The sequence below is a fragment of the Apteryx mantelli genome, chromosome 17 (assembly GCF_036417845.1).
Source record: "Apteryx mantelli isolate bAptMan1 chromosome 17, bAptMan1.hap1, whole genome shotgun sequence".
NCBI classification, from domain to species: domain Eukaryota; kingdom Metazoa; phylum Chordata; class Aves; order Apterygiformes; family Apterygidae; genus Apteryx; species Apteryx mantelli.
Genome location: NC_089994.1, coordinates 12426060 through 12446631, shown reverse-complemented (window position 1 = coordinate 12446631; position 20572 = coordinate 12426060). Strand labels below are relative to the sequence as shown.

General features: G+C 46.2%; 2 protein-coding genes across 14 annotated transcripts in view; both read left to right on the top strand.

The window, feature by feature from the left end:
* The window catches only part of EP400 (E1A binding protein p400), a 50904-nt gene extending 47920 nt beyond the window's left edge, over positions 1-2984 (top strand). For all 11 annotated transcript variants that reach the window (XM_067307263.1, XM_067307270.1, XM_067307265.1 and 8 more), the window contains one exon: positions 485-2984. In XM_067307263.1, the coding sequence (XP_067163364.1) occupies positions 485-757 (273 nt within the window). In that variant the 3' untranslated portion in view covers positions 758-2984. The remainder of the gene's footprint in view (positions 1-484) is intronic.
* A 194-nt stretch (positions 2985-3178) lies between these two features.
* On the top strand, positions 3179-13807 carry NOC4L (nucleolar complex associated 4 homolog). 3 transcript variants are annotated; one of them, XM_067307027.1, is made up of 15 exons: positions 3179-3295; positions 3402-3522; positions 3650-3756; positions 4015-4122; positions 4683-4832; positions 5431-5530; positions 6001-6035; positions 6137-6187; positions 6769-6880; positions 7542-7602; positions 8171-8281; positions 9640-9803; positions 10616-10698; positions 11504-11617; positions 11934-13807. In XM_067307027.1, the coding sequence occupies exons 1-15, from the start codon at positions 3188-3190 to the stop codon at positions 12048-12050; spliced, it is 1542 nt and encodes a 513-aa protein (XP_067163128.1). In that variant the 5' UTR covers positions 3179-3187; the 3' UTR covers positions 12051-13807. The 3 variants fall into 3 exon arrangements, with proteins under 3 accessions (XP_067163128.1, XP_067163129.1, XP_067163130.1); XM_067307028.1 differs by lacking the exons at positions 11504-11617; positions 11934-13807 and having other exon boundaries at positions 10520-10692; XM_067307029.1 differs by lacking the exons at positions 10616-10698; positions 11504-11617; positions 11934-13807 and adding an exon at positions 10438-10599.
* The last annotated feature ends 6765 nt before the right edge of the window (positions 13808-20572 follow it).

Below are 20572 nucleotides of genomic sequence, written 5' to 3'. Positions count from 1 at the left end.
AGACCATTAGCAGTAGGCATGACTCTTGTTATGTTATTGATTGGCAGGAATGATTTAACTTTGGATGGTTGATGGAGCTATTGCCCGCAGTGCACAGAAATCTGAGCCAATCAGCTTTTAATCTCTCACAGTTTACAGTGCAGTTTTTTAAGGCAGAACAAAATCTGTGACTGTTTATCTTATAATGATGATAAAGTGCTCTAAATTGACTGATAAGCACCTCAGATGTGACTGCTGCAAGGGCAAGGGAGACAGCAGGGAGTAGAAACCTCGTCAGTCATCCCAAGTTGAGTTCTCCCCTCTAGTCAGTAAAAGCCCTTAGATTATTTTTCAACAGACATCTTTCTGCTTTGTCTGGGATGCTTGTCAGTCAAGAGAACAAACTCCCATACAGATAAGATGCGCTTCTGTAGTGCAGAAATTTTATGAACACTGTTTAATGCCAGCTATCCTTTTGTAATTGCCTTGTCATCCTAATGTCTAGGTTCAAGCTCAACCCCAAACTGTGACGCTTTCTCAGACAACAGCAGGTCAGCAGCAGGTTCAAGTGATTCCTGCAACAACTGCTACTGCTCAAGTCGTCCAGCAGAAACTGATTCAACAGCAAGTTGTGACAACAGCATCTCCCCAGATTCAGGCTCCAGGTGTACAGAATCCTGCACAGACACCAGCAACGTCTGAAGCCCAAAATCAGCAAGCAAAAGTACAAATGAGGACGCCTACTGTCAGATTAAAGGCACCTACTAAACCAAGTTGAACTAGTGATTAAAACGCAATAAGCAGGGAAATACAGCATTTCTTGTTTGCTAAGCCATGGCAAAGTGAGAAGCTTCTTCAAACATCCAAATGAAGACAAATCACCTTTATTTTTTTTAACAGAAGGATTTTGCTGGTGAACATTTAAACATGGAAACTCTCACAAAACTTCAGCATGTTAGCAACTGTTTAACACTCAAAATCTGTACAAGATACATTCTGCCAGTGTTCTCTGTGCTCATTCAAACCAGATAAAGCAAACATTACTTACATTTAAATTCTGCCCAGCTACTCAAAAGTAAAATGGTGATATGCCGTAAATGTCAGTACAATTCATCTAGGTTAGCATACCATAAACTGCCTGTGGGAATATGCAGTTCTTTGCTATAATTTGGATTAGTGTTCAATATCCATGGTGAAGCCATTCAAAGAACCAAGTGTGGCTAATATAGCAAAGTATTTTCCATCTATAAAAGCTGCATGTTGTTCTCGCTTGAGGTAAATACCTCTGGAGGAACTAATTTATATTTGAAGTGCTCCCTGAAAAGTTTAGCCAATAAATGTGAAAACCTGTAAGTATATGTAATTAAAAGGAAAAAAAAATGTTTCATTCTCCATTTTTGTAAGTCTTTTAAAATGTTTGTTAGTAGTTTTGTGTACAGTTTACTGAAGCACCCAACCTGTGCGCTCATTCTCATATTTCACTTTAAGATAATGGATATTTTAGGCATGAACTGAGTAAATACTGTGTTGATAGTAGATGTGTATTAAAGTGTAGCCCATTTTTTGTAAAAGAATTGTTCAGTAGATACAGCTAAACAAATGGTCCATAGCTGTTTCTCATGGGACTTCCATAAAGGAAAATCTCAAACAGATGAAGTTTAATCTCTCAGTTTCATTCTGCTCTTGCAACATGTTTAAATGTTCAGTACTTTCTACTCTGCTTTCAGCTTGGCGGGTGGGGGGCTGGGGGAAGGGGAGAATAGTGAAATTAAATCTAAGACTAATTCTTCAATTGTGTAAAGAATAAGATCTAACTTTTGTACTATTCTTTTACTAAAGCTAATGATGAATGTATCTTCAGGTGGGTATTTTGGATGTGAATAGAGCATGGCCTCTTCCTCCAAATCAGTTTGCCTTATTGTTATGGAAAAAAAAATCCAAGCAAAAAGCTGCATAGAACTGTGGGGATTTTCTTTACTTTTCTTGCATAAAATTGCTGAAAAGCAAACTCTGTTTGCAAACAGCAGAGTGAGTAATCAAAAAGCTCTTGGTGGCTTGAATGGATTTGTTTTACTTTGGCCATAAAACTGCATGACATGTAAAATTCAGACAAGTTTATAACATTCCTTTTCTGAAGTGGTTTTAAAATTATTTTTTCATTCTGTGATCTTTTTACTATTTTAGGAGGGGAGCCTATTTACAGGCAAGGAAAACATATCTTTTGTTCTTATTGCTATATGTACACACCTCTAGGTATCCAGCAATCCAGATGGCTTAAACAAGAAAGAATACTCGGTTAAGTCCTCTGTTTTAAGTAGGATAGACGCCCCGTTCTGTTAAGATCACGAATGTAACATTGGGTCAGGCAGAGTTCCTGATTTTGTTTCTCTTTTTAATTTTATACCTCTTTTCTCCTGCATTGTATTTTTCTCGGACCCTCAGGTCTGCAAATATGGGGGGCATTGTTGTTTTTTTAACTTTGTGCATGAACAAATATTCTCCTGACCCTGCTGAACCACTGTCTTGTGCCATTACCTAAACCTCATTACTAGCAGAAAAGCTAATAATGTTGGCAATGGAGTAGTTGAAAATGCAAAGTGAATGCAATGGTAACAGATAACTGACACTGTGTACAGTATGTTGTTGCTCATCCAAAAACATTGCTTAGTTAGCCCCAGTTTTACTTTTAAGTGTTTAGCTCTTATTATGTGCATGGAAGTCGTGTGTGAGGGAACAGCGGCAGCCGCGGGAGCGCTGCTGCCTGCATCGTCGTGCTGGTCCGATTTGGTGTCGAAAGAGGCAATTGTTTCTTGTTTAGGTCAGTTGATGAAGATAAAAATCACTTTTTTTTCCTCCTTTCAATGTGTCTCTCTCCCGGGAGTGTGTTAGGAAGTCTACCTGTAAATAACTTATGAACATAAGCATTTGTACTTGATCCAGTAGGATTGTAAGGACTAGTGATGTATCCTACCTGAAGGTGTAATAAAGTGTACATTTTTATAACACCTCCGTGTCAGCCCGTCTGTACCCGCCGCGGCGCCCGCCGCTTCCTGCCGCAAAATACCGCTTTTTTCGCCCGACGCAGCGCGGGGCGGTGGGGTCGCGAGGCCCCGCCCATCGGCGGCACGCCCCACCCCATCGGCGGCACGCCCCGCCCCCCGGCGGCACGCGCTTCCGCCGGCGCGGTGTGGCGCGGCGCGGCGGCAGCATGGCGGAGGCGGGCGGTCACGCCGCCGCGGTCGCCGCCTGCGTGGACGCGGTGCTGGGGAGCCGCGGCGGCGCCAACCGCGTCTTCGAGATCCTAGAGCTGCTGGCGGTGCGGGGCCGGGGCGGGGGGAGCGGGCCGGGCGGCGGCGGCGGCGGCGGGGCCCGCGCGGGTCGGCGCCGCCGCCGCCGCCGCCTGACGGCGCCGCTGTCCGCAGGCCGAGGAGGAGGAGGCGGTCGCCTGCGCCGTGCGCGCCTGCCGCCGGCTCTTCGGGGCGCTGCTGGAGCGCGGGGAGCTGTTCGTGGGCCGGCTGCCCGCCGAGGAGGCCGCCCTGGCCGGTGAGTCCCGCGGCGGCGCGGCGAGCGCCCGGCCCGGCCCGCGCGGCGCGGCGGCCCCTTTGCAGGCCCCTGACGGCGCCGCCGCCGCCGCCGCCGCCCAGCGCGCTCCCTGCGTCTCGCCTCGCAGGTGCCTGCAGCGCCGAGCACAAGTACAAGGTCTGGATGCGGCACCGGTACAGCAGCTGCCTGGATTGCCTGTCGGAGCTGCTGGGCCACGGCTCCTTCCAGGTCAAGGTGGGTGCGCGGCCGCTCGGCGCGGGCCGCTTCGGTGCTGTGGCGGCGCGATGCCGTGGTCTTGCAGGACGGTGCCAGTGCTCTAGCTCACCTCGGCGCAGCAGCCTGCCGGGAAGGGGCTGCAGCTCTGGGTGAAGAACACCTTAGTTCGTCCTTCCGACTCTGTGCAGACCCATAAACTGCCTCCTTCGGGTCTGACCACCAGCCCTTGTTGTTGAGGTGTGTTTTCTTTCTTTCTTTCTTGTTTTTTCTTTTAAGGAATTATCACTCTGTACCCTCATGAAGTTTGTTGAGTTGGAGGCAGAACATCCTTTGGTCGAAGCAGAGTGGAAGGGGGGTTTCACTTTTCCTCGTGAACTTCTTAAGGTAAGTTGCAGAACTCAGAAGTTCCTGCTGTTGTTTGCTCCATGGCACAAGAAACCTGTAGTGTTCACATTCTCCAGGACTAAAATTTCAAAGTGGGAGGTTTTCACAGGGGAGAAGATACGGGGTTACAGAGGGAACACTGAGACCTAGAATTTCCTGGGAGCACCTGCCCTTGCTCAGGTGACATCCTGCAAATGTGGGAGCAACTGCCCTGTGTGGGGACAAGCTGGACTCTTGCCCGTATATGAGGTAACAGCTCTGGGCTTTGTCACACTCACTGGCCTTACTTGCCATTGGGATATGAGGGGGAAGGTATTGCCCCTGCTTCAGCCACTGTGTTATTTCTAAATAACATTGTTTTTGATAGGAGGGGCCCATCTGAAAGATGAGGAGGGTCTATCAAAACAGCTTGTGCACATGTGCTCTGGAGCAAGCAGGACGCAGCACTGCTAGCTACATTTCAGAATGACAGAGGGATGTGCTAAGCCATCACAGCTTGCTGTCTGCTGCAGTTCTGTAAGAGACTGACTTGCTGTTTTCCTTTACAAACCCTCTGCTAGATAGTTGTTGATGGATTAATTCCCTTAAATGAGGATGCTTCACTCCTGATCTCTCGCTTCCAAGAATATATGGAGTATGATGACATTCGGTACTTTGTGATGAAGGCAGTCACTGAGAGTATTGGACAAGTCATGCAGAAGACAAAAGAGGTAACAAAGTGTTGCCATTGAGGTGGGTCTGGAAAACTTTTGCTCTGGAAGGTTTATCTTGTGGGTGAAATGCGGGACTGGTGGTATATGGAAAGAGTTTGAAAGCGAGAGAAATGAGTGCTCATTTGAATGCATTCATCTTTCTTGCTCACAATGTGTGCCAATTTTGGGTAAGATTGTCCTCAGTCTGAAATTGAGGTAGTTCAAGAAACATCTATTGTTGTTCTTGCAAAATCTCATGGTTTGGGCTGTAGCTTTTGTTTTAATCAAATCTTAGTGATTTGGGTGGCACAAACAGAACTTTTAATTGTGTTCTCTCTCTGATGCACAAGAATAGCCTTTCTTTAATTGGATCCGCCAGTTTTGTTAAACTAGAGTTAGTTCAGACCTATGTTTTGTGTTAGGCAAATGAGTAATATTTTAGAACAAGAGAGAAATAGAGAAGAAAACAGTATGTAGTTTAGCCATCAGCATTTTTCCTTTCCCTTTCTTTCCTAATTAAATCTATTCAGTGCTTGGGAAATAGAGCAGTATTAAATCCAGCATGTTTTGTCATCTGTTGTGGGACTTCATGTTTGAATGTATGCTTTTTTCCTAGAGGCCACTGCCGTTTTACCAGCAGAACATATTTTCCCTCATTTCACCCATTAACATGCCAAACAAAGAGCGTGACATGGTCAAGTTTATGGTGAAGCAAGGTTAGTGAGCTCCACCTGATGAACTGTGTATGAAAGGGAAAAGCATGCCTAAGACTTGTATTGTACAAAGGCTTTATTAGCATTTGCTAATGAAATATGTTTGCTTCTGTGATCATGATAATTCTAAACAGTATTAAAAATCCACATTCCTCAGTTTAAGTTGGGGTCTGTTATGGCCTTGTGTTGAGACAAGGACTTCAGACCATATTTTTAGATACCTTGCTTTGAGGGTAGCTTCCTTTTCCTCTTGCTCTTAGTCCCTTCTTAGCCAAGTATGTAATTGGGCCTGAGGTTAAAATTGTATTTGCTGAGTTTTATGTGGCTTTACGTGGCTCAATTTTATGTGTTTTATGTGTAATAACTAATATGAGGCTTTTCAAGGGACTGAGTAAAACAAGGGTCATCTTATTGTTTTGGGGTTTTTTTAACATCCTTTTCAAGTTCAGCATCTGTTTTGTCTTTCTTCTTAGATAACCGGGAGGAGTGGAAAGTGTCAAAGCTGCAGGTAACTTCAGTTGATGCTTCAGAGTTGAACTTTTATCTACTTAAAGTAAAACTTTATCTACATCAATGTGCTTAATCTCTTGTTTGCAATTCTGTTTTAAGGCACACAAGCAGGCGTTTGAAAAGATGTGGCTCAGTTTTCTGAAGCACAAGGTGAGTGTTAGTTCTGTCACTGCTCTGTACTGCCTTCTAACGGCTTGTCCTTAGAGACTGCGCCTGGCCTTCCATGGAGCTCCTTGTAAGACCCTGCTGTGCTTTGAGTGTTAGATAAGAACATGTTTCCGTTTTTGCTTACAGCCCAGTCACCTTTTCTGTTCCATCATTCTTCTGCCCAGAAGCATGACCTCATATATGGTTTATTTCTTCTCTTTACTCTCAGCCTTTTTTTCCACCTTGAACAAGTCTGCTCCTAAGGAGTGACTTGCAGTATAAAGACCTCTGTTTACAAGTTAAAGGTTCCTAAGCCCTTTCACTGCTTTCCTCCCACTTTTCCCTCTGAGCTGCGATCACGCTTTCAATTGTGAGCGCCCACTTCTGTGATTTAACTTAATTATCAGTTGTCACTTGTAACCTCTCCCATTTGGGAACTGTTGCTGCACGCCATACTATATTGTTCTGGCACGTTCTCTTTTGTTTCCGTCTTGCCTATTGCAGGCATGTATTGCTGTTGCTCTTTGAATTCTCCCTGCAGTGATTGTTTGACTTTTTTTTTTTTTTTTTTTGGTCCTTCACAGCTACCCACTGGCCTTTACAAAAAAGTTCTTGTTATTCTGCATGACTGCATTCTGCCTTATATGAATGAACCCACTCTCATGATAGACTTCCTGACAGTGGCCTACGGCATAGGTGAGTAAAAACTGGCTTTGCATCTTTTGTGGGGTTCTGCAGCATCATAGATATGACGGGAAGGACTGCTGGAGGCAACACCACAGCTTCTTTGGGGGATGATTCAGGACAGAACACACAGACACACACAGACCCACCCCTATACCTTTGGCTGGAATTAAGCTAAGGAGCTAGGGTTGTCCCTGGAAGTGAGAAGTTTTTACTTGTGCTTGTCAGTGTTCTTGCTCCTTGTAAGGAAGATCATATTTAAAGCTTTGGAAAGAGTTGAATAATGAAGTGATTTATTTTAAATGTAGAGTTCAGCCAGCACTGCTGCTGTCTGCACTGCATCCAGACATGGAATGTGCAGTTTCCTACAGAAATGCCCTTTCTGAGGAGGACTTTTGTTCCCCAGTGTGGCTTTCTTGGGGATGAGAGCAGCATTTTTGTGTCTCTGTCCTTCAGAGTCTATTCTTCTAAACTGCAACTTAATCTTTATAAGTAACTTCTGAGCCTCTGGAAGCTTTCAGATGAACTTTTGTTCCTTCACAGCCGTCACACTGGCACTAATTCCAGGTTCTCAGAGTACTGTGTCCTTTCTGTGATGGTTTTGTAACAAAAACAAGTTGCAGGTGATGATTTTTTTTTTTTATTGTGTTAATATCTGCTTGCTTTCTTACAGGTGGAGCAATCAGTCTCCTAGCCTTAAATGGATTGTTTATTCTGATTCATCAGCATAATCTGTAAGTAAAAAGAACATCATGTTTAAAGGAATGTGGGTTTTTGCATTTAAGTCTTTATATAAGAGGAACTGAAATGGATTCTCCAGGTCTTCAGGCTTTGGAATTCCCCCAAGAGAAAGCCAAACTCCTCACAAGAGGCTCAGCTGTTCGGATGTTGAACTCTTTTGATAGTATGACCATTTTTTCAGTTGAGCCTAAATACCCTCTCATCCAGACTGTGGTTGCTTGGCGCTTGAAAATCTGTTTGGCTGACCTGATCTCACAGTAAAGCTGTAGTCTTTGGCATGCCTTTCACTGGATTCTGTACCACTGCAGTCAGTGGATATAGCTTCACATCCCTAAAAAAGCTTAGCAGCACTGCAAGAGCAGGAAATTCACCTTACAGCATGTTTTCAAGTGATGACTGTGGAGAGGGAGCAAAAGAAAGCTAAACAGAGCCTCCAGAGCACAGCAATGGTCTGGGGTCATTTATAACGAATGCACAGAGACATTTAGGCACAATGCAGTCCCATTGTACATTACTAATCAGCAATGGATGCTATCTTTTTCCTTTTTGTTTTTTAAACAGGGAATATCCAGACTTTTACAAAAAGCTGTACAGTCTTTTAGACCCTTCTATATATCATGTGAAGTATCGAGCCCGATTTTTCCATTTGGCTGATCTGTTTTTGTCTTCATCGTAAGTAGCAGCTTTATTATATATGTTCACATGTTTTCTTCTGCTTTTCTGTTGGCCAGAGACTGTTCTCGAATAGTCCCCTACATGTCTGGATTTAATGTTTTCAGTGTGCCTACTGGATTGGAGTCTTGTTTACTGAGAAAACTGAATCCAAGAGTGTGATTTAGTGTTGTGTAATTTTGCATGTGCTATTTTTGAAGATTTCTCACATGCCCATCTAGTTTCAGAAAGTAAAAATGCAGTATGTTATCTGAGTTTGATCTGCAAATGATTATGGATGTATTTTGATTTGTATTCCATTTGGCTATAAGTGATGATTCTTCTCTCTGACTTTATGAATATGGAAAAATAGCGTGCAGTCTTTTTTTTTTTTTTTTTTAATAGACATGGGATCCTAAAGCTGTTGATAATTTGATGTCTTTGCAAAGATACAACACTGAAACATAAAGTGTTTGACAGCCTGTCTTGATGCTGTCAATTTTTTATACACAGGGAAGAAACTAGATAAGCAACTGGTCATTCAAGGTTATACTTCAGTTGCCATCATTTCATAAGCTATAAAATAAACCAAGAGTAATACTTTACAGTTCAGCATTAGACGCTTAATATCAAACCTCCTTGTATTCGTAGTGTACTTTGGGGTGAGTAATAAGATATGATAGTGTACTGTTGGGTGCTGTTGTTGAGCCTTGCAGGTCTAGTGAGCCCCAGGGCTGAAGGCTGAGTGGCTGAAACTTGTTGTCTTTCATCCCAGCTCCTCTGACCTGAAGGAAGTGCCTGTATCAGCTGATTGTTGTTATAAATTTGCATTTTTACCATGGAAATAAGAACTATCCTGCACATATACATTACAGCAGCTTTATGTCCCTGTTGACAGATGCACTGCTTGCTTTAGTCCTGGAAGTATTACATAAATTTAACACCACAGTCCCTGTATTAATTAAACCCATAAAAATGCATTAGAAGAATATAATTAAGGTTGCCTGCCCAAGTGCTCAGAATTATAAAATGACTGAATAAAAACTGCAATGTGAGTGACCGTATGTCAAGTACAAGAGCTGTGCTTGGCTACAGCATGTGTTTGGATGGTGCCATACATCTGGATTGAATCACAGGATGATTTAGATTGTTCATACATTAAGTAGGAATTGCGCAAAACTTGTTGCAGACAGCACACGAGATGATGTATTACTGCCTGGAACCGGGTATCTTTGCTTACAACCTTTCTTCATTCCATAGTCCAAAAATATGAAGAGTCCTGCTGATCCTTTACCTGATGTGCTGTCTGGGTTGATGGTATTGCTGGCTCACTTGCTTGGACTTTTACATGCTGGTGTCTTCTCTTTTCTCTCCAAAAGTCACTTGCCGGCATACCTGGTAGCAGCATTTATAAAGCGCCTCTCCCGGCTGGCCCTCACTGCTCCTCCCGAAGCTCTACTCATGGTCATTCCCTTCATCTGTAATCTCTTTCGGAGGCACCCAGCATGCAAAGTGTTAGTACACAGACCTAATGGGCCAGAAGGTAAGAGGGAAGGTGGGCAGGGGATTTTTGTGTCCTGCCTTTAGATAGCATGGAGAGCAGGATTGATTCCCCTGGAGGAGAAGGAGAGATCCCAGCCCCAGTTCTAAGGTTTAGAAGGATGCCTCTGTCCCTTGGCTTTGCAGAAAGCCTGCAGGCTGCTCCTTCAAGTTCTCCATCTGACTGTGAACACCCATCTGTGTCGTTTCTCTCTGACCATGGGCCTCACTGTTGGCTGCCCTGCCTCAAAGCAGAATGCCCTCTGTGTGGTTCTCCAGGCACACGGTGCTTGGAGCCAGGCACACTGATTCAGGCTACCTCCAAGTGTTAAAGGGCTGAGACAGCCGGACCATACACTGCGCTTGTCTTGTTCACCTCAACGCTCTATTAAGCAAAGAAATGAGAAATAAACTGAATGCAGAAATCCGATACCTTCTCGTTTTCCACCTACAGTGTTTGTTAAGCCCATTGGTTTAACAGGCTCCTGAGTTATTCTTCATCTGTCCATGGTTTAACTGATTAGCGTTGAACATCAGTAATGACTGTTTAAAGTTGCCTGAGATGTCTTTTGCATCAGACCATTCCAGTTCTTTGTGTCTTACTTCCTGTGCTCATTAAAAATAATGTGATTCTGTAGAGCTTCAGTGACTCTTGGGCCTTGCTGAGGTGTGTAGCTTGCTGTTGGATCCTAAATGTGTCGGGAACATTGTCTTAAACAGCTCTGGCTGCAGTGCTGCTCTGGGTCTCTGCTGTGCTCCGTTTGGAGTTATTTACATCGTGCAGGAGATATTAGCCCTGCGTCTTCCTCTCCTTAGATTTGTCAGAAGATCCATATATTATGGAGGAGAAGGAGCCATCTGAAAGCAGGGCTTTGGAAAGCTCCCTCTGGGAGCTACAGGTACGTAAGCTTAAAAAAGCACATCTGTGCATGATGTTACTTTGCACCCTTTTCTGTGTTAGTGCAGGAGGCAAATGATTTCACACACTGCAGAATTAGTACATGCTAATTAGTATGTGATATGTGAGCACTTGTCTGACCATGCAGCTGAAACTCATGAAGCAGCTGCAAATATGTAAGGCTTTTCATTTGCCTTGGAGGAGAGAGATGAACTTGCTGAGCCCTTACGGAAATTAATTGGCTATAGCCAGGCCATTCTGTAGAAATGGCATTAAAAATGTTAAAGAACATCATAGCTTTCACCTTTCATGTGGATTATTTCTAGGATGGTGTAGGAAGGCTGGAATTGGTTAAATTTTTACAGTGACCCTAAAACCATTTGGCAGGATTATCATTTCCCATTTAAATACTACAAGGGTTTTGCATAAGGGGCTGAAGCAGCAACAAGAGTGTTGATTGGGACCTGGAAGCAGAGAGAGGAGGAGTTCAGATGCAGCATCAGGGCCATGGGAGGTGGCAGAACTGTGTCATGCACCATAGGAATGGTCTGTGGAAGAATCTGTCTATATTGAGCTGGATGTGTCCCAGGTGGAAAGGGATCTTTGATATGCTTGAAGGATGGCTGGAATCTGGATTTCTTGGAGCTTTATAGTAGTGCAGAACAGTAAACTTGCCTCCTCTGCCAGAATGTGGTGGTCACTGAATATCTGACTAACAAAGAGGCAGATACCTGTGGAGGAAGTCAAGTGGGTGTTTGTTAATCCTTTGCTCATTAGAGCATCTCCTATTTGTCTTGCTTTTGCAGTCTCTACAAAACCATTATCACCCAGATGTGGCCCAAGCAGCTGCTATCCTGAACCAGTCGCTGTCAGAAATAGAGGACGACATCTCAGGGCTTTTGGAGCTCTCTGCTTATGAGGTAGCATTGCTGTGCTTGCATTAAAGAGTGGAACAAGAGGAAAAGGGACTGGTTCCTGCGTTCCATAGCCACCTTCATCAGCCTTGCTGCTGGGGAGGGAACTCAGCTGACTTTTGGTTACCCTGAGCCAGGGAAATGTCTGTTAAATGAAGGAGCAGAAGGCATCAATGGTGACAGGGCTGGCTTTTATATAAAAGGGCCGAAAGGCCTGACTTATTGCTAGATCTTTTTAGAAGTTAGTGTGAGAACTGATATCAACCAGGAGGAAGAGCTTCTACTGAGTTTTGCCAATGTCTTCTCTTTCTTTTCTTTGTAGCTTTTTGATAGAGAAGTAAAGAAAACAACCACTGATGTGCCCCTGGAGTTTGAGCCAGTGAGAGGTTTATTTGGGAAGAAGAATGATATCTTTGCAGAGCACTTTACCTTAGAGTGATATGATCTCTAATAAACACATCTGCACAACTGGTTGACCTTGGGGACATGCACAGAGCACACGTGTTCTACTGGATATTTCTGGTTTTGAAATATCTCCAAGTGGTGAGAGGTGGACTGCCTGAGAAAGATGGTGCCTTCTTTAGTGACCTTTGCCAGCACCCACAGATGGACTTTTCCTCTTGGCTGCTTGTTTCTCACTCTTGCATATTGCTGCCTGATGCTTGGGAGGGACTTTCCCTCGGAGCGAAGTTTTCTGGAGGTGTTCATGTCTGGGATTCCAGCGCTTTTCTCCGAGGCGGCTGGTGCTGGCTGTGATCAGTGACTACATGGACAGACCATCCTGCTGCCCTCATATGGGACTGAGGGAAGGTGTGGCTTCTGACAGCTGCTCTTGTTTTCCAGCTGTGTTAGTTTTACACTAGAGCTGGCAACCTACTTGTAGCAAGTGACCTCAATGTATAGCTGTGAACACCTGGTGATATTCTAGTTATAAATATTTTATATATACTTTTACACTCACCTCTTCAGAGATGTTTAACTTCCATGTACTGGTCTTAACGTTCCCATGTTCCAGACTCTGGAAGCTTAGGTTTGTCAAAAACAACTCACGGATTATGCTCAATAATTGCATCTATGACGTGTCGCATATGTTCCTTCATGTACATCTGTCTCATGCTGTAAAGTTGCCTAATTTGAAAATGAGCTTTGGAAATGGGCATAATCTTGGTGATTGCTGTAGGGATCTACCTGTTCAACTGGAGAGCAGTGGGAAGTAGGTCTAATCCTTGATTTTTTGCTTCAGAATGATAAGCAGCTTAATGTAGTTTTGCTTGCAGCTTGCAGTGTTGTGGGAACCGTGGCAAATGTGTACCCAGGTGCCAATCAAATTTTAACTAGTGTCCACTGATGCTAGGTGACTTTGTTAATTTGAATTTTTCCTATATTTTGAGAAGTGATGCAGAAATTCCTTCTGATAGTGTTTCCCAAGATGTTAAGCATTCTGCCTTGGTTCCAGATGCACTCCTTGTTAAGAATAGACAGACTCACTGAGTACTTGTTTCCTCTTATCATTTTTAATAATTTATTCTTGTCTCACTAGACTTTAGCTCTGCTTACAGTATTTTGAAATCTTAATTTGTAAAGGAGAAAAATATAGTCAAGAAAGTGAAGCCAAAGCAAGCTAATTTCTGGCAGACAAGGCTGCCTAAGTCTAGGAAAACTGCAGCTGTTGTAAAGGCACTAGGTTTTCTTCATCCAGTTTTCTTCATACTATCCAAACAATAAATAGGTAAAGGACTATATATTTGCAGTTAAATCATTTTCTCATGTCTTGAACATGTCCCCAGAGTATAGAGCTGTACCCACTGTCTTTTGAATTCAAGTGGGGGGATTTCAGGATCCTTAGCTGCTTTTTTGAAGATCCCACTCTCTGTTGTTCTGCTTTGTGAAAGAGCAGGTCTGTCTCCTCCCTGGCCAACCTGCTTTTCTTTATCCTTTGACTTCTGGTATCTGGTAGGAAGGTAGAATGGTTGAGATGCTAGCTTACAACTTGAGAGACCTCAGTTCAGGTTCACCCAAAGCCTTGTGTTTCAGCTCTAAAATGTGTTTCCCTATATCATATGTATGTTGTGTGTATGTGTTTATCAAACATTTTGAAGTGCTCTGAAAGTACTGAGGACCACCTAAGTACCTTAGAAAGATGTATGTACATGTACCATCTTTCAGATTAAATTATATACCTTGGAAATATAAAAATACACTTCTCTATCTTTTTATTTTACTCAGGTTGGCTCAGTTATGTCTGTGAAGTTACTGAGGGGTAACGTTATTCAAAGCTTTCATAATACTGACACTCTGCAGTATTGTGACTCTTTTATACTGCATAGAAATTAAACTATTTGGACATTGGCCAGTCAAGTTCTCATGGTGTTGAAAATGAGGGATTGGCTGGATTCTTGTATCTGGAGGATGGTGAGCAGTGTCCTTCTGTTAACGTGGCATCCTGACAGCTGCTCAAGCTATGCGTGTCTGTCTGTCATCCTGGGCTTTCCTAGGCCGGACAAACAGGCTGTGTGTGAGGCAGACTGAGTTGCTGGGCACTGGGGGAGAGCAGCAGGCTCTGGTTTGTGCTATGTCCTGCTGCTGCCTGTGGGCAGAGCCTTGTATCTCAGACCAAATGGCCACAGACTAAAGTATTGTCTGTACGCTTGGAACAGGGATGCTACTAGAAATAAGTGGATATTGCTTACAAACAGGACAAAGACTGGGAAGGCACCTGCATCTTTAACATTTCAGCAACCACAGATCCTAAGCACTGCATTGCATTTAACACTGACTTGCCTGGACTAGCAAGGGAATTTATTATTTTTATTTGTTTTCAAAGGTGCGTTCCCGGTGCCCTGTGTGCTAGCCTGCTGCAGCTCTCACAGGTGTTGAGATGGAGGGCTAGGCTAACACTGCATGCTTTCAGATTTCGCTGCATATTTAGGTGCCAAGTTAGAAATCATGTTAGTGCTTGACTTAAAGTGTGTGTAACTGACCTGATGTGACTCAGTAATTATTTTGTGGTGATGCGAAGCAGGCCCAGCCACAGCCGCGCTGCCTATGGTTGCTGTACAGGAACTCATACAGCCTCCCTGTTTGGAGGAACACAGCTTAAAGCTTGGAAGGTCTTCTAAAGACTCCAGCCCCAATCTCTGGTGCTGTGCTTGCCTAAAAAGCTGTCTTAAACCAGCCTTTTCGTGGAGATAATTTTAAGACCCTGCCTGTCCTTGAAAAACATTCCACCTAGGTTTTATCAAGCTTTTATCTTTAAACTTTGACTTCCCTCCCCCCAATAGGAGGCATCGGGAAAAAAAGTCAGCAGTTATAAATATTAAGTTTCATCTGCACTGAGTGAACAACCCTTATCAGGCTGCACACCCGCTGCTGCTACTGCTCCACAGGTCTCTACAGACTGCAGATTATAGATGCTTTAATCATAGTGTATATTAACTGGAAGGCCAGATTCAAGTACCAGGCAGAGAGCACATAAGTCACTCCTGTTATTATTTGATTTTTATCAGATGTGGGAGGAGGGAGAGGGTGGTTTTGTTTTTTGTTGTTGAGTTATTTCACTGAGCACAAAAGGCAGTTTTATGAAAACACTGCCTCAGTCCCTCCTCTACCCCTTACTGCCTCATTTCCCCCATCCGAGGATGGTGATAAGGCCTCTCTGTGTTGCAGCAGACTACATTTGGTTATTTTCTTGAGCTTCCACTCATTTACAGGCTGTTCAAAGTCATCTCAGCCTGAAGGTAAAAGATAGAGCCGCTCATTGGAGTGTGATGAGATTTATCTTGTGAGTTAAACATCCAGGTGACCACGGCGTGTGTGTTAATCAGCTTAGATTTTTACTTTAAAGATATTCATTGGGGGAATAGAGGGAGGTGTATGTTTAAATCCAGAAATAGAGGGAAAAGCGCTTGTGCCAGCTGGAGGCCTGGAGCAGGCTTGCCCCAAGTAAAGGGATCCCTGCTCCGGGGCAGAGTCAGTGTCAGTGCCTGCCCTCTTCCAGCACGGCTGGGCATAAGTACACTTGGTTGCAGGCCAGGACCCTGACGGTCCTCCAAGAAGCTAGACTTGTGTGTGTAAAATATCTCTCATTCACAGCATCCATCCAAGCATCTCAGCTGAGTTAAGAATTGCCCAACAGGTGCCCCCTGCCTCTCTTCCTAACCACCTGGGGGACCAGCTCTGCTCCTCTGAAGTTCATCTAAGCTGGGGCTTAGAGCCTGTCCCCCTCCTCCCGGCATACGGGAGCTGGACGGTGAGTGAACTGGTAAATCCTGTCTGAGCTCCGAAGGGGCCCGAACCGCAGGCTCCAAGTGCTCAAAAATAAACCTTTAAGAAATGCTTGGCTTTACTAACCAGCTGCTATCAGCATTAAAACTGTTTCCCAGCACTGGGGTAGTGAAAGCTGCAGTGGAGCCGTAACCACTGTGTTTTCTACTGCCTGATTTTGAAAAGCAAATGAGATCGTGGGTAATTTACAGCCCTGCCCGGACAAAGAGGGACCTCAGGATATCAGTTCAACTGACACCAGTCTTTTCCAGCACTGTCGGAGTCAATGTTCATTAACCAAAGTCTATCGGACTGAAAGATTTACTGTTATTAATAAGCCAAGAGTCTATCTTAGTTTATGAAGGAAATGTTAGGTCTGTTAATATAAAGGATTGCTTTTCTGCAGAGGTTTGTAGCCCTGTCCGTGGGCCATGCTTGCATCAGCAAAAGGAGAGAGAGCTGGAGCCCTTGGGTAGAGCCAAAAGGGAGAAACTGCAGATGGAAACTTCTATTCAGAGTTGACCAAAGGCGCCTCCAGCTGCACAAGTTTATGGCTAGCTTCAGAGGTAACTGCCTTGCTTTCCCGTAATTTTCTACGTGAGCATCCCATATGTACAGGAGAGGAGTAAAGATTGAGCTGTTTGGGAACATGGACCACTTAGGAGCAAGGCTGAGGTCTCTGGCCACTTTGCTTGGGTATCTGGAGTGCTGTCGGTCAGGCATAAGCACACTGCTGGGGCCCGGGGAACAAGTGTGATTACTCACTCTCGGTTTTATAGCCGGAGGGTGCCTGCCAAAGATGAGCACTAGCTCTTCGCAGGCTGTAGTGCCAACCTTCCTCTCTGCCGGAGAAATAGACCCAGCGACTAGGAGGCTCTTGTTGATGATGCGCACGCAGAGGATGTGAGCATCAAGTCCAGCCTGAGTTAAAAGCTGAAGGCTTCTTGGCCTGCTGGCATCCCCATTTTGTTGATAAACGAACAGCACAAACCTTATCAAAATGAACAGACTGCAGTCCTGCTAATGTAGCTCCGCTTGCGCTAAAGATAATTGATGCTTTAATAACGCTACACATTATCCAGATCGGGGCTGGAGTGCTTATGTGAGGAGAAGCATCAATCATGGGTGGCTGGATTTAATTTTTATCAAACGTTTAGGTGGGTGGCAAGGGGGATTCTTGTGCTGCTGTTGGGAAAGAGTTGCTCTGAGCTAGCAAGCGAATGAATCACCACATGCCTTTTGCCCAAATCAGTTCTTACAGGATGGGAGAGTGAGGATTTACATTTTAGTCCTCTCAGCTGGAGGTAGGCAATACCACGTGCTGTGATACTGGAGACAGGGGCACGATGATGAACAACTGCAGTTCCCAAGTGGAAGGTCTTTGGTCTCCTCTTCTGGAAGACGCGAAGGTCTCTTTGCTGGTGTGCAGCCTTTCCCCCAAGGCCCACCTGAGACCTGGGCCACGGCCCTTACCGCGAGCTGGTGACGTAGGTGAAGTTCGCTGCTGTGTTACGTGGGCAGGTTCACTGGGGGAGGCGAGGGTGAGGGGCCTCCTCAGGCACCTTAACCACACGTCCAGATCAGGAGATGAGGAGCAGCCCCCCTTCCCCGCAGTGCTCAGCCCTGGGGGGACGATGCTATTGCAGGAACCTTCCCAAACAGGGATGCAGGTGGAAAGCACAACGCCTCGGCTGTGCGAGCCCTGGGAGCCGTGAGCAGACGGCCGCAGGGATGGATGTCTGCGTGGGGGTTGTTACTGCTGGATGGTTGCACAGCGTGTGCCACGGGGCTCTAACGGGGAGCCTAGCGGAGCGGCTCCAATTAACTGTGTCTGGCTGGATCTGTGGGCTGGCCTGCAGCGACGGTGTGTGATGTGTGCCTGAAAGGTGTCCGACCACTCGAAAGCCTCATGCACTCCATGGGATTGCTCCGAGCCTTGCTGAAGCCAAGGGGAGCTGGAACAGATCCACTGACAGGTCCTCTGCTTCGCAGCCTGTGCCACTGCTTGGCCTCCTGTGCTCGGTACATCATGTCTAAAGTAATTGTAGCTCCTTCAGAAATGCAGCCCTCTGCTGTGAAGCTTTTTGCTGTTAAGAGGACTTCCGAAGCATCCTGCCTGGTTAAAATGTTTCCTATGGACCATGTTTGGCTGAGGGCTCAGTTTCTCAAAGGTAATTAGTGAATGAACTCCTGTTATCTTGGAGGAACTGGGTACGAGTGCTGATGGGAACTTTCACTCCCTTTCAGCTTATCAGCAGATTTATGACCCAATTTACTTAAAACTTTTTCCTTATTTCATATTCAGCAACAGAGATTGTTTTCCCAGCAAAATTCCTTTCCGTGCTCCATGCCAGAGTGGGAGGCTGGGCCCCCAGCTCCCCCTCCTCGGGGTGCTTGCTGGCTTTGACAGTTTATGCCGAGGTTTACTGGGGCTTTGGGCTTCGCAGTCTGAATTACTGGTGTAACCTGAAGAGAGCCAGAAGTGCTGGGGACCAGGATGAACTTCTCAGAGGGCTACATGGCTCCTCTGGAGCCTGCCGGGTTGGGCCCATCAGGTTGCAAAGCCCAGAGCAGCGTGTGGAGGACTTGCCTGGGGCTTGCGTTCCCATCGGGGTGGCCGTTCCCATCTAGCTGCCCCCTGAAAGCTGAGCAGCCCTTTCCTGCTCCGTGCAGGGCTGGCTGCCTGCTGGGATGGGGACGGGGACAGCACCCAGCTTTTGAAAGAATGGGAGAAATAGTGGTAACTGCCCTCTCCCAACTCCGCTTTGGGGGCGAAGGATGAAACCAGAGCCTGGCCGACGGCTAGCACAGGTTTCTGTAGCAGTCGTTACGGTCCCAGGCTCATCTGAAGGGGGCAAGCAGGAGGTACGGGGGGGCCCAGTGCAGGAAGGGTGCAGTGCGATGGGGAAGGCAAGGGCAGAGTGGCGCTGGGCTGAAATTGGGGCACCGAGGGCAGGTTTGACCCCGAGCTGCCTGGGGCAGCCCCCCCGCCCTGTTGGGTGTGAGCTGGGCCAGTAAATGGGAGCTGGTGGCCACTAGAGGACAGTGCAGACCGGGCCAGGCGGCTCTGCTCGGCTACTGCCAAAGCGCAGCCCCTGCGTGCCTGGTTATGTGCATTCGTCTAATATAACGCAGCTACCGTCAGCGACCGGCTTAAACGGGGGCCTCGATCCCTAGAGCCCTCCGGGAAACACACGTGCCTGCCCCAGCTGGATCACGAACCCCTGCACGGAGAAGCGCAACCGCCTTAAATTCCGCAGCAAATCAGGGAAACGTAAGAGTTGCCAGGACTCGTGGCCGACGTGCCCAAGGGACTGTCCCGCTGCGATCCCGCTGTGCCGTACGGGAGGATTGCTTGCCAGGGCTGCGGGTAACGTCTGCTCACCGGCTGAGGGGGCTGCCCAAAAGTGGGCAGGGAGGAAAGAAAACCAGAGCCAGGCTACGTCGTGGTGCAAGGTGCTAGGAGGTGCGCTTGCGTGGCCTGGGCAAGCGTCCTCCCTTTCTCCTGCTTGGGCCGTCTGCCAGGGTGCTTCGGCAGGAGCTGCGAGGCAGGGGAAGGAGGTGGCCAGACGTGTAGCCCACGGTGCTGATTTCCTCCAAGCTGCCTCCCGCACTGCACGTTGGGGCTGTGAAAAGGTGGACTGCGACTGTCCTGTGGGCTGGGTGACTTGTGTGTGACAGGCATCAGTGATGAACCCCATGGCCGTGAGTGCTTTCCTTACCCACGTTGTATTGCTGTGCAAACTGGAGCGGGCAACCTTGTCCTGATTCTTCCGAAAGTGGCCGCGTGTGGCATTTCCTTCATATGGTTTTAAAGCTTGTCCCAAAGATTTGGGACGTTTAGGTCCCCATTTAGGAGAATATCCTGATTCAGGGTAGCACTTGAATATATGCTTCGGAGATCCCCTTAATCTAAGAAGCAGTTCCCTCTCCAAAAACCTCATGGCAAGACAACGCATGTGACGTAACCAGGGAGAGTAGAGCAAGTGTTGAAAGAGATCACAGTGCCGGAAACCCCCGTGAAAGGCTCTGCTCGCTGTGCGGTGGTTGGGAAGAGCCTGGCCGACTCGTCCATCCCGTAGCTGCCCCACCAGGGCCGGGCTGGTGCTGGCACGCTGGGGCCTTGTGCCGCCCGAGCCTGCGGTCGGCTCCGCGCACGGCAGACAGGTTTGGGCTCCTGTGCTGTCGCTCTCATACCTTTTGTGAAAGTTGTGCATCGGCTAAAAATGACGGATCCTAACCTTCCTTCAGTGGTTATGAGGGGGATCTTCTGATGTCCTCCTGCCTGAACAAGTGCTTTACCGTAGCAAAATGTGTGTCTGAGTATGTAAAAGCAGGGTAATGCCTGATATTCAGTGATGGGTTCAGAAGAGATGATCTGATGGTCTCTTCTGGCTTGCAAACTGATGATGGGTGAGAAACGCTCATAAAGATAAATAATAAGGAAAGAAAGAGGAACATCCAATTAAACACTCATCCCAGCCACCCGGTAGGAACTACCCCTTCAATCCCTCATATACTGCATCATAAAGGCTCTCTTGATGGGTTTCTACTGAGTATAAATAAAATATAGAGCAAAAATAGAGGAGATGATAGTTGGATTCTGTTTCTGCTTTAGGTGTTTCTAACACCATTCATCATTGCTATATCTAAACTTGATCTTACTTTATTTTATCACTGCTTGGGGTCCCATTATCA